This window comes from Nyctereutes procyonoides, unplaced genomic scaffold (genome assembly GCF_905146905.1).
Source record: "Nyctereutes procyonoides isolate TBG_1078 unplaced genomic scaffold, NYPRO_anot_genome, whole genome shotgun sequence".
Lineage (NCBI taxonomy): Eukaryota > Metazoa > Chordata > Mammalia > Carnivora > Canidae > Nyctereutes > Nyctereutes procyonoides.
In genome coordinates this window covers 18,981,614-18,994,287 of record NW_026575034.1, presented here as the reverse complement: position 1 = coordinate 18,994,287, position 12,674 = coordinate 18,981,614, and the positions used below count along the sequence as shown (strand labels likewise).

At 56.0% G+C, this 12,674-nt stretch overlaps 1 protein-coding gene across 5 annotated transcripts in view; it reads right to left on the bottom strand.

Moving 5' to 3' along the window:
- Positions 1-2,277: 2,277 nt before the first annotated feature.
- LMO1 (LIM domain only 1) overlaps positions 2,278-12,674 on the bottom strand; it is a 52,640-nt gene continuing 42,243 nt past the window's right edge. For all 5 annotated transcript variants that reach the window (XM_055317687.1, XM_055317690.1, XM_055317691.1 and 2 more), the window contains 3 exons: positions 6,835-7,048; positions 4,363-4,488; positions 2,278-2,670 (listed from right to left, as the gene is read on the bottom strand). In XM_055317687.1, the coding sequence (XP_055173662.1) occupies positions 2,565-2,670; positions 4,363-4,488; positions 6,835-7,048 (446 nt within the window). In that variant the 3' untranslated portion in view covers positions 2,278-2,564. The remainder of the gene's footprint in view (positions 2,671-4,362; positions 4,489-6,834; positions 7,049-12,674) is intronic.

The window sequence follows — 12,674 nt, the reverse complement described above, 5'->3', positions numbered from 1 at the left end:
GCCGAACGTCAGCAGGGCCTGTGTAGCCTCTTTTGGGGGACATCTATGGACTGGTGAAAGGTCTCCCACTCAGCACCTCATGACTTCCAGGATGGTGACCCTGGTTCTCATAAGCACAGCACTTCACTGTATAGATCCCTGCCTCCTGGCTGTCCTGGGAAACAGATGCTCCCCAAGTCCTGGATGGGGACAATGACGCAGCAGTAAGTGGGGCCATGGTGCTGGATCTGGCATGTTCTGCAACACGTTGAACCGAGGAAGCCCCCCTGGCAAGGTCTGCGGAGAGCAGAGCAGGGCTGGGGTCCTCCTAGAAGGCCGGCTCTGCTCTCGGGGGCTCTCAGAGGCCGGCTGCCTGATGTTGAGTCTATCTCATTGTGAGTGAATTAATTGTTGTGCAACCTAGAGCGGTGAGACAAGTTAATTACATAATTACTGCAAAACGACATGTTATTTCATGGCTGCAATATGGGAACTCTGTTGGAAACAATTGTAATTGCCCAGAAACTGCATTCGAGTGGCTCTGTTATCTCTCGATAACCATGTAATTAACTTGTATTACAACTTCATCTGCAGTAAACTCTGAAGTTAGGAGTTGGGGCCCTAGGGGTGGGCACAGCCCTCCTTGGCCTGAGGACCCAGAGAGGGTCTGGCACCGGGGACTCTGCCATCATTCAGGGAAATGATTTGCTTTTCCGAGCTGAGCGAGCAAATTCCGCACGACAGACTCGTCCTCAAATTCATGCACTCGGACTCAGTCACCATCTCTCACAGCCGTACACACTCAGCTCCCCGGTCTCATAGTCCCATCAGGCGTGTCACACACAAAAACCCACTGCAGCCAGGCCGCCTGGCTCTTTGCCCCTCTTCTCTGTCACACACCTGGATGCTGCTCCGTGGCAGAAGGCGGATGCCCCACAGATGAGAACCCCCACCTGGAGATCCTCAGCCTTAGTAATCCCTGCCCATGGACTGATTGGACCACTGGCCACAAAACCACAATGTGGAGAGGTGGCCTGCTCCAAGTGCCCCAAGGGCTGTGCCATCTTCCCACTTCACTCAAAACAGAGGAGCAGACCCGGGGCAGGGTGACGTGTGGAAGGGCTGGAAGCTGGGGGCAGGCTCCATTGGCCCTGGGCTCTCTGGTCTGAGGCCAGAGTGAGAAGTCCCCGGAGAAGGAGGAGTGAGAGGCCTGACGGTTAGGGGAGCCTGTCCAAACAGCCTTCCCCATTCAGGCTTTGGATCCAAGGAGTCCCTATTTTTAATACCATTTAGTGATCCCTTCTCAGTTCCAGGCTCTGCGCTTGGTGCTGTGGCTGCAGCCAAGAGCAAGACAGCACTCCTGCTGCCCTGGGTGAGCCTGGTTGAGCCTGGCTGAGCCAGTGGATGGAAAGTGCCTGGGCATCTGCCTGGCTGGCTGTCTGGCTGTCCCTGCCTACTTCTGCCTACACACCCATCTGCTTGTGCGTCCACGTTTCCTGCCTGCCAGCACGCGGATCTGACTGTGTGTGTCCACTGGACGGTCTATCTCTGAGTCTCCGCAGTCGTTGCAAGTGGTTCTGGTCCGTGGAAGGGCAGAGGCCTGTCCCAGGTGCTCATCCTCACTGCGACGTGTTCCGTTTGCTTTCCTGGCTTTCTCCCTCCTCCTCAAGGGCAGGACTGTGGCCAGTCCATGATCCATCTGCATGTCTGGTGCTTGCAGCATGGGGCTGAGACAGAGTGGATTAAGGTTTGCTGAATGAATGAGTGAAAGCCTCTAGCCTGTGTGGGCTGAATACAGGCAAACAGGATTGTTCTCACTCACCCAGAAGAGCAGAAAGGTGGGCCCCAGGTCAGGCCCAAGCTGCAGGGAGGAGACAGCAAATGCTGTCCATCACCCTGAAAGGGAAGAGGGTTTTGAAAATGGTATTGCCACGGGGCTCAGGATTTGGGATCTTACTGTGGGGCAGGCCAAGGTTGGGTTCCTGGCTGGTGGAACCCAGGTAAGGGAGGGTTCACCTTGCCTCTCTTTATCTTGGGGGGCCATGGTATATGGTCTGCTGGGGGAGGGGAGGACACCTCAGTTCCACCTCCAGCTGTGGGATGCGTGGGCTCCTCCCCTTCCCTCCAGCCTTTCTATCCCATAAAGCCCACCTGCAGCTTCCCTGCCCTGCCCAGCAGAGCACACGCTGAGCCCCATGCCCTGCTTTGGAGGGGCACAGGGGAGGGCCCCGTTCCACTCCCGAGCAGAGGGGAGGGACCCCAGGTCTGTGTCAGTCATGTGATCAACACACAGTAACCTCCCCGGAAACATTCATAAGTTTAATCCACGCCAGTAATAAAATCGCATTACATTTCTCATAAAATAAATGTTCCCATTTATATACAGAAGACAGACTGTACAGGCCCAGCCTGGCCCCAGGAGGGGTCACACACAGACGGGCGGCAGAGGAAGGGCCGTCCCTCCCATCGAGGACGGAGGAGTTCTAATCGGCAGGAGAGTGGCTGGCCGGCCAGGCGGGTGGGCAGACGGGCAGACGGGCAGACAGGCAGACGGACAGATGGGCCTGGAGGCCAGGCGCCGGGCATTACTGAACCTGGGATTCAAAGGTGCCATTGAGCTGTCCCTCCTCATAGTCCATCTGACACAAGATCATGTTGTTCTTCAGGAAGAATTTGTCTCCCACACAAAATCTGGAAAATCCAAGCAGGAGAGAGAGAGGCCATGGAGGGGTCCCAGTGGATGGTGGGGGCTCCAGACAGGCCCCAGCCCAGCCCGGGAGGTGGACATGTGAGAACTGAGGTCCTGGAGAGTCTGCTCCTTGAACTTTCCAAAAGGGATCCCCAAAATCTCATGGCAAACCTGTTCAATCACCCTGGGTCAGCCCAGACCTCAGCCAGGCCTTGTAGTCTGGGGTTTAGGATAGACAGACAAGTCTGGGCCACAGTCAGGTCTTCCACGAAGGGGCGGGGTCAGTGGAAAGGTGTAGGAATAACCTAAGCCAGTCCCAAAGAGGGAGAAAAAGAGAGAAGGTCAAAGAAACAGAAAAGGATCAAGAGAGAGGAGATGGAGAGAAGTAGAAAAAAAATGGGAAAGGAGGGAGGGGTAAAATGGCCGATTTTTCTATCCTTTTTTAAAGAAATGTTTTATTTATTTGACAGAGAGAGAGAGAGAGAGAGAGAATGAATAAGCAGGGGGAGGAGCAAAGGGAGAGGGAGAAGCAGATGCCCCATGGAGCAGGGAGCCCAATGTAGGACTCGATCCCAGGACCCTGAGATCATGACCTGAGCCAAAGGCAGATGCTTAACTGCCTGAACCACTCAGGTGCCCTGATTTTTCTATCCTTCTTTTCCTCTCCCCAACTTAAGAGCATGACTCTGTAAAACTGTTCCTTTGAACAGAATCTGGAGGTTTCCCGGAGCAAGGAGGAGATAACTCTGTCCGACTATCTTCCCCCCCAACTCAAAAAAGGCCTTGCTTTGCTACCCACCTCCCCCAGTCCTTCTAAAGCACTGGAGGATTCAGCCCTTACCCCTGGGTGGAAAGGTCTTTGGGGGGACCCCAGGGTCAGAGGGCCAGTCGCAGCAGATCTCAATCCAACCACCAGGTGGCACTGCAACTTCACTGAGCCCTCTCTACGCGGGGTCTGTCCAAGCCCCCAGCTATCCCCCCCTCAGTGCTCCCTGCAGGTCCCTCAGGACCTCATCCTCTGGGAACACTTGTAGGAGCCCTCCCGAGAGAAGGGCCTGTCTCCTAGTGCGAGGTTCCCAGACAGGGCTGAGGGGTTCTGGCTCTCTGGGTCCCTGGGGCCTCCCACAGGGCTGGGACACTGCGTAAGGGCCAAAAGACCAGAAGGGTGGCTGGGCTGGAACCAGAACCACAGGAGCGAGTAGCTGTTCCCATAAGGGAATGGCCTTCCAGGTCTAGGGACACCTTCTCACTAAATGTACATACATGCACATCCAGAGGGCACGCTCACAAGGGCATAGGGCACTCATACAGAACCCTTGTACATGTGCGCGTTCATACTCAGACATCAACCATCATGCACACACTTGCACACACAGCACACACATACCTGCCTTGTACACAGACATATAAAAACACACACACGTACATACACGGTAAGCTCATGCATGCATGACCCATTACACTCACCCAGACCCGTACCCTACAAACATGCCCACAACAGTGCTGGAGGACGCACATTTGGCTACGGGGCTCAGGCACACGAAACACACATGCACATGCACACTCAACGTGACACACAACCACGTGTAATGCATAGAACACACATTTGTGTGGACACCGCCGCAGCACTTGTCCCAGCAGGCGTCAGCTGGGGCCTGCTGGGCGTCTTTGGCCTGCTACGGTCCAGCACTCACCTCTGGTTGCAGAGCTGGCATGCGAAGCAGTCGAGGTGATATACGTTGTCCCGGGCCCGCATCACCATCTCGAAGGCTGGGATCAGCTTGCTGCAGGCGGCGCAGTTTCCTGTGGTGCCGAAAAGCCTGCCAATGGAAGGGTGCAGAGGGTTTAGGGGCCCTACTCAGGGCCCCGTGGTTCCCTACCCCCGTGGGCTTAGCAGGTGGGCCTGGGCGAGGGGGAAGGAGCACAGAGGGCAGCATCTAGATCCTGCTAAGAAATCGGAATTCAGAGAAATTGGCCCAGCCACCCAGCGGGGAGCTCAGGAGTTGGGTGACACTGCCCATCCCCAGGGCTGAGCTGACAAGACCCCCGTCTCAGAGCCCACCCCTGGGGACCGGTTAGCACCCAGAAAGAACACTGGGCTGGGCCCCAAGCGAGGACTCCAGAGCCACACAAGCTTGAATTCAGAGGTGGCCTGCCTGCCCTCAGGCTGGTCATGGGTCTCTCTGAGCCTCATTTATTTTGACTGTAAAATGGAGACTGAAGTGCCTCCTTTATAGCCTTGTTGTGGAAACTTCTGTAAACTCTGTCACAGACCACTTAGTGAACACTTATACAGAGGGTGTTTACCATGTGCCAGGCACTGTTCGGAGGGCTTTACTAAGATCAACTCGTTTAATCCTGACAACAACCCTACGGAGTGATCTTTTTCTGCAACCAACTCACTGGGTGACTTGCCTAAATCCCTTCTTCCTTTTCCTGGATCTCAGTTTATCCTTTTTTCAAAAGGGGGTGCTGGAGTAGGTGACCTGGTTCAAAGATGCTTGTAAAATAGGACTGATGCCCGAAGAAAGTTCCAAGGACACCTGGCTAACGGCCTCTTTCATGCAGGCATCCCTCCTCTGAGCTGCTGGTTGCAGAGCTCTAGGGATGGGCCACCCCCTTTCTCCCCATGCAGGCCAGTCCCTGGCCGGGTGTCCCAATGGTCTGAGCCAGCCAGGCTCCTCCTTGCCTCTTTTCAGCACACTGGCTGAGCAAGCCCCGAGTGAGGCGAGGGAGCTGAGAAGCGGGCGCGAGACCCTCTAATCCCTGATTTGTCCAGCTCAGGCTCAGGCACCTGCAGATGAGCTTGGCTCCATTATTCATCAGCCTGAGCTGCCTGGTGGCTCAGATTAAGGCAGACAAAGGCTGGGCCACAACATCTGCCTGCCAAGGGGGGCCTCACTGCCCCCGGCCCAATGGGCAGTGGCTGCAGAGGCGGCAGGCTGGGGACAGCCATTCTCTGGGGCTAAGCAGCCTAAGGAAGACCCCCCCCCAATCCAGCCCAGCTCACTGACCTACCTGGCCTCAGAGTCATTCCTTGGCCTCTGCTAGAGCCCAGAAAAAAATACCTTCAGGGGATGTCCAAAACCTTAACACTTGGAGGCCCCTTCCAGGTCATCGAGGGGTGAGTCCCCAGAAATATCCTTCCTTGACCCCTCCTCCTAGCCACAGCCCTTTCCCCCCAGCCCAGGGAAGAGCACTGAGTCACAGATCCTGGATCGTCGCTATGCTTTTAAAAACATCTGCTGAAGGCAGAAGTTGAAAGAGAAGGCGCGGGCAGGTAAACCTCAGGCTCTTCCCGAAAGTAGGGGAGCCTCCACTGATAACCCCACCCCCTACCACAGCCCAGACCCAGCGGAGGGAGCCCCACGAAGCTCTTGCCCGACCTATTAATTAACGCAATGGGCCTTCCTTCCTCGCAAGGCCAGGCCACCACCCAGCCAAATGTAGATGCTGGGCCTCAGCCAAGGCCCCCGCGCTGTGGCCTCTTTCCAGCCTTGCTGATGTCATAAATGGCCTAAGGGAGGGTTAATTGGGGGAGACAGCCCCAGGGAATAGGATCCAGGTCGTGGGGGAGGGTGGGTTAGAGCTCCAAGGACTGCGAGCTGGGGAAGCTTCAGTCCTCACACAGAGGGACACGCTGTGGCTTGGAGAAAGTGAGAAGCCAGAAGGTTCAGAGCCAGTTCAAATCCAGGTCTTTAAGCTCCAACATCAGCGCTCCTTCTCCCAGGGTCTGGTACCTGCCGGGCTCCCCGGGCACCCGAGTGTCTAATGCCAGGGCCTGCTGGGCACGGGGAGGAGGAGGCAAGACTTCACTGGGCAGGAGAGGCCCACAGAAGTCAGAGCTTCCCCACCTGCTCCTGGAAGCCCTCTGAGGTGTCCCCTCCCAGATTCCAGGGATGGGGTGGGTCAGAAGCACCTGGCAAGGATGGGCAAAGCCAGGCCAGTGCTTGAGGGCAACTTGTCTCAGGGGCTCAGTGGTTGCAAAGGCTTGCGTATTAGGACCTGTGCCGGGCACCGAGGCAAGCAGGGAAATGTGGCTCTGCGGACATGCAGGGGAGCAGCGCGGGGCCAGGAGGGTCATGGTCGGGGGTGGGCACACTGGGTCTAGAGGCAGGAGGAGCTGTGCTGAGCCCCCGGGGGGCTGGGGCCAGCGGGAGGCCCACCTCAGGTAGTCGCGGCGGCACAGGATGAGGTTGGCCTTGGTGTAGAGGGTGGAGCCCACCTCGCCCAGGCGGCAGTCACAGCAGGCGCACTTGAGGCAGTCCTCATGCCAGTACTTGTCCAGGGCCTTCAGCAGGTAGCGGTCCTTGATCTTCCGGTTGCAGCCCGCACAGCCCTTCTGCTTCCCTTTGGGCTGGACGGAGAGCATCGGCACGCCTGCAGGTGGACGGACGACAGGCAGATGCACACACGATCGACTCTGGGGCTCCCTGCTTCTCCCTGCTGCCCTCTCCAGGGCTGGGGTTCCTGGAGTCCTCACTTTCTCCTTGGCAACCACCCCACCACCCCAGGGCCTGTCCTTTGAGCTGCACGGCACAGTCTGTTCCCTGCCCTGCGGAGGTCCCTCTGGAAGCTGTGGGCAGCACCGCGAAGTACACACACAGCCCCAAGGCCCAGCCCCTCTGAGCTGTTTCTCCCCATCCGGCCACTGCCTCCTATGTGGTCTGCTCGAGGGAAGGCCTAAAAGTCTCCTCAGGGAGCCACCATCTGACTGGTTCTTTCAGTGGCCCTAAGACCGGAATCTCATAATGGGCTTGGGTCCATCAGAACTCCCAGGTCTTTCTAATATCTCAAGACTTCCTCACATTGTTTGTGCCTCTGACCACTTGAACCTAAAAAGTCAGCCTACAGCCTCTTGGTTTACTCATGTAGAACTGTGATGGAATCAGGAAGAAAGTGGGATGGCCCATGACACCCCCAGTGGGGAGCAGAAGCGTGCAGGGAGGCACCTGGGCCTGGCTTAGTTGGGGCTCTCCTCAGGAATGCTTCTAGCTAGATTCAAACTTCTAACCTGCCCTAGTCTGAGGGAGGGGACGTTCTGAGTGTCTGAATCCTTGCTCCTTCCACCAGGACAAGAGTCTCTGAGCCATGGGCCCCCTCCTGGGCCCATGCATGCTTCTCAACATACAAGAAAAAATACAAAGGGTGGGCATTCCAGCATGGAGTTTACCAGAAGGAGAGGCTGACCTCCCAGTAGGCAGGTGTGTAACTCATGCACACCTCAGGCACACAGGTGCAGGATGCAGGCAGGTGCGCACACATACACAGAGGCGCAGGCTCCTAGCCCCTGGCCTTGGGGCCACAAGGAGTGACCACAGGGAGCAACAGTTGAGGAGGAGGTGGGCACAGAGGTCATCCTGAGTCTGGACATCCATGCGGAGCCCTGAGGTTTGAATGTGGTGAAGACTGCTTGGATGGAAATGCAGGGAGTCTCAGGGTCCAGACCCAGGATGGGGGCAGCTGGGGGTGCCTGGAAGAATTGCCTGAGAACCCCTCATGAAGACGGTGGGGTGGGGGTGTGCCTTCCTTGACCGAGGCTCAGGGGCATGCAGTCCACTCTAGAGGGAACAGCCCACCCCTTCCTGGCTCTCCACCCAGCCGATGAAGTCGGCTCTCCTCCTGGCCCCATCGCCTCCAAGGGACTCCAGAGCCCTAGAGTCGTCTTCCCCCATCCCATGCCTTGTGGCCTCTCCAGACCTGTCTTGGGGAGGGGGCCCTCGAGAGCCCAGGAACAGCAGGACAGGTGAGGGCAGAGGGGAGGCAGCACAGGCGGCAGTGGACTCTCCTTCCACCTGTCCCCGCAGGCCTGTGAGCTGGGACGCTTGCTGCCTAATTTCCTTAATGCAGCTCTAAAGGTTTGGTCTGAGAGAGTGATGAGGCTGAGGACGCCTGTGTCTCCTCTGGCAGGGTCCAGCCTGGTCACAGAGCTCTGAGGAGGCCATGGAAGCCAGCTGCAGAGCGGGCATCCCTGAGAGCTCAGGGGGCTCGGCAGGGTTCTTTCCAAGGCCAGGCCTACAAGGACGAACCAGGTGTGGACAAACAGGGGAGGGGTTAGGGGAGCCGGATGTGGGTAGGTCTGTGGGTCCCAGGGTGCGCCTACCGTCCCTGGGTCCTGAGGAGGGAGCACACAGCGGCATAGCTACTTGTACACCCACCAACTTGGAAGAGCTCAGGCCAGGCCTCCAAGTACAGCCCCACGAAGCTGGTGATTCTCCCCTTGCTCACCTGGACGGGCGGCAGGCCCGGGCCCTCCCAGGGCTCCACCCCTGTGCTATCACTAGCAGGAGGTGAGTAACTGGAATATCCACATGCACAGGATATACCCGATCCACTAAGTTATACACCAAAATGAGGAAGGAGCCCAGCACCGGAAGTGTCTGTCCTGCCAGCTGGCATGGTTCCTGGACAGGCTGGCCTTCTCAGCTCAGGCCCCAGCATGCCTAGCAGCAGAGCCCACAGAGCTGTGAACCAGAGCACTAGCTGGCAGCTCCATCACTGGCGGACCTGGAACCTACGGGACTCAGGGAGGCCATGAGGAGGGAGGTCACAAGCTACCCCAGGTCCCTTGCACCCCACCTGTGCCCAAGCTGGATCTGGCTCACAGCAGTGCTCTGTAAGGCCCAGGAAGCAGAGTTCCTGGGCCCTGGAGAACTTTTAAGAAGCCACAAGGCTTCTGCCAAACAGTGTCTGGTGTCCACCGAGACACAGAACTCCAGGGCCGGCCTGGCTAAGGAGCTCCCGGAGCATATGGGAAAGCCTGAGCCTTCTCTGCCTGGAAAGGCTGAGGTCCTGGGAGAAGTCTGACCTACCCCTTCCTTCTATGCAGAGCACCCCCACTGTGTTTGCTGTCTCTCTGGGCCAGTTCAGGAGACCTGAAAACACTCCTGGCAAGGCAAGGAGATTTTTAAAGGGGGCATCTCTGGTCCCCTGCTCCTCAAATGGAGTGAGATGCTCCCCAGCGGGTCAGGGCTCCCCCACCCTGCCCTGCCTCCCAGCCCCCACCCAGCCCGCCAGCCAGCCCTGCAGACACCTCTTTCCTCCCTCCCTCCCCTGCCTGGCTCTGGGAGCTGAGCCTCGGGCCATGCACTTTCCATTAAGGAGATAGCATCCCTTTGCTGAAGTCCATTTGGGATCCATTTTAGTGTTATCTAAAAATCAAATCTACATGGTAATCCTTTTAATGTACTCCTGACTTTAGGAAAAAAACAGCTTTGCGCTCCTTCAGGAAAGGTTTTAAAGCATTACCCAGTAATTACTAGTCACCCATGAAAACACTGATATTTTACAATGGCTGATGTTTGAGCCTGCCCGCACGCGTGGGCACACGCTCAGACACACACGGGACCCGGCAAAATAAACCAGTTCACATAGCCCGTGAGTTCTCCTTCAATCTCAGGGTGTGTGTGGGGGGATGACATTTGAGGGGAGATAGGCCAAACCCCTAGCCCGCCTCTATGCCAGGCAGGAGGACACTAGGAGGAAGCAGCCTCCCAGTCTGACTCATCTGGCTGCCAGACACTTACCCTCAGCTCTTTAATCTGGGGAAAAGCCAGACAGTTCCAGTGACCAGGAGGGACTGCCAGAGGTCATTCGGCTCTTCCTGCACCCACCCTCGAGCCAGGAGAGAAGCCCTCCGCCTTACACAGACCCCCCAATGGCCTGCCGGGCCCGACTCAAGTCCTCAGCAGTTGATGCCCCCCTGCTTCCCACCAAACCGCACCCCCACCCCCATAGGGGACATGTGAACTTCTCATGCCCACCGGCTCCCAGTCCTGCTGATGCGTCCAGCGTGGACAGCATGCTGAGCCCAGCTGTGGAGCACTCCTGCTGGCCTCCCAGCAAGCTCCTCCAAAGCCAGTCCTCCACCCTAGAATGGCCACCCCACCCAGCCCTGGGTCACTCCAAGCTATGCCCTGTGCCACTGCAGCCACCGCCGGCAACTCCATCTGGCAGTTGAGGTCCCCTCCCACAGGCCAGCTTGTCCTGCATGGCACTGTGGATCTGCTCCCTGTAGAATCCTGGAATAATATCCTTCTCCATCCTGCAAACTGGATCTTCTGAACCAGCACCTTCCCTCCACCACCGCTCTAGGAAGAAGCGCCTGGTCCTGCCCATCCCACTCCCTACCAACACTCAGTCAGCAGTGGGGGTGAGGCTCAGGGCACAGAGCTAGAACTCAGGAGAGCCTACTTGCCAGCCCCAGGACTGTCCCAGTAGCTGGGAGGCCTGGAGCAAATCCCTCATCTTTCCGGCTTGCTTCTGTGAAATGGGAGCCATAGAGGTCTCTTTACACACATTTGGTGGTGAGGACCGAACAAGGTCATACATACGAAGCCATGGCCGAGTCTGGCATCCAGGGGGGACTGACATAGGAACTGGGAAGTATTATTGATATTCATCCCAGGTCACCCTCCCTGCTCTGCCCTTTGGTTCCTGTTTCCTTTAACTTTATATCTTTTTTTTTTTTTTGAAGATTTATTTATTCATGAGAGACACAGAGAGAGAGGCAGAGACACAGGCAGAGGGAGAAGCAGGCTCCTGACGTGGGATTCGATCCCGGGACCCTGGGATCATGCCCTGAGTCAAAGGCAGACGCTCAACAACTGAGCCACCCAGGTGTCCCTAACTTTTTATCTTGATGCAATTTCAAACTTTAAGGGAAGTTGCAAAAGGGAAAGAATGCCTGTGTACCTTGTGCCTAGATTCCCTAAATATGAATATCTGACCATATTTGCTTTATCCTTCCCTATGTATCTCCCTATAATTTTTTCTCCTGACTCATTTGCAAGTTGGTTTGAGACATGAAGCGTCGCACTCCTAAATACTCTCATGTGTAATTCCTAAAAGCAAGGACATTCTCTCACATAACCACAATTCAATGAGCAAAACCAGGAAATTATCATTGATATAACACTATCACCTGCAGACTTTATTCAGATTTTACCAATTCCTCCAATAGTATCTTTTATGGCAAAATAAAATTCTGGATCATGTGTAGCATTCATTTGTCAGGTTTAGCCTACTTAAATCTGGAGGAATTCCTAAGCCTCTCTTTGTGTTTCAAGACACTAGCATTTTTTGAAGACTGCAGGCCAGTTATAGAGTATCCTTCAATTTGGGTTTGTGACACCTTTGACTGTGTGACATTAATTCCTCTGTACTTCAGGTTTCTTTGTTGTAAGATGAGTATGAATATGGTCCACAGGTCACAGAATTGCCATGAGGAATAAGGGAGTATCTATGTGAAGTGCTTGGGACTAACTGGACCTGGCAGTCAAAAGTTAGCTCTGATTAATGTCACCCCATCTGGCGCATGGGAAGGGATGACCTGAGTCAAGCTGCATCTCGGGCCCCTCAAATAGTGATGATCACTTACTTTGAGGCAAATAAACTGATTTGAATGTGCCACCATGGTTAAAGTCAAAGAGGCACCGGCTAGAGCCCAGCGTTTGCCAAAGGACAGGCTAGTGGCCATGGCAGACGTGTGCAGGGTGAAGCAGCCCCGCTTGTCCAAGAGGCTGCTTCACTGACAAGTTGGGGGGAAGGAATCATGGTGGCAGCTCAGGGTGGGCCCCCCTGGGGCCACAGGCACTTATCATTTCTTTATGTGTCTCTGCAGTGCTTCTAAACCTGTGTCCACACACCACAGCACAGCTACCCAGGGCAGTTCTGGGGCTTTCCCTCCTCACTGTGGGCATCCCCTCTCCTCCTCTGGCAGAGAGATTGGGCTACCCCAGGGCTGGGGCTGAGGGCAGCTTGCAGGGAGGTCAGGCTCACGGTGCTAGCCGGGTTCAGTTCCGAGTGCTCAGCTCACAGCTGCCTTCTGAGGTAGATACCATTATTATTCCCATTTTAACCATGGGGAAATTGAGACCCAAGAAAGTTGCAGCCTGTCTGGGGTCAGACTGTTAGTAGGGGACAGAGCTGGGATTTGAGTCCTGGCAGTGGGTCTCCAGGGCCCAAGCACTGACTTCATCTGCTATGCTGTCAGGCTGGTGCTGCT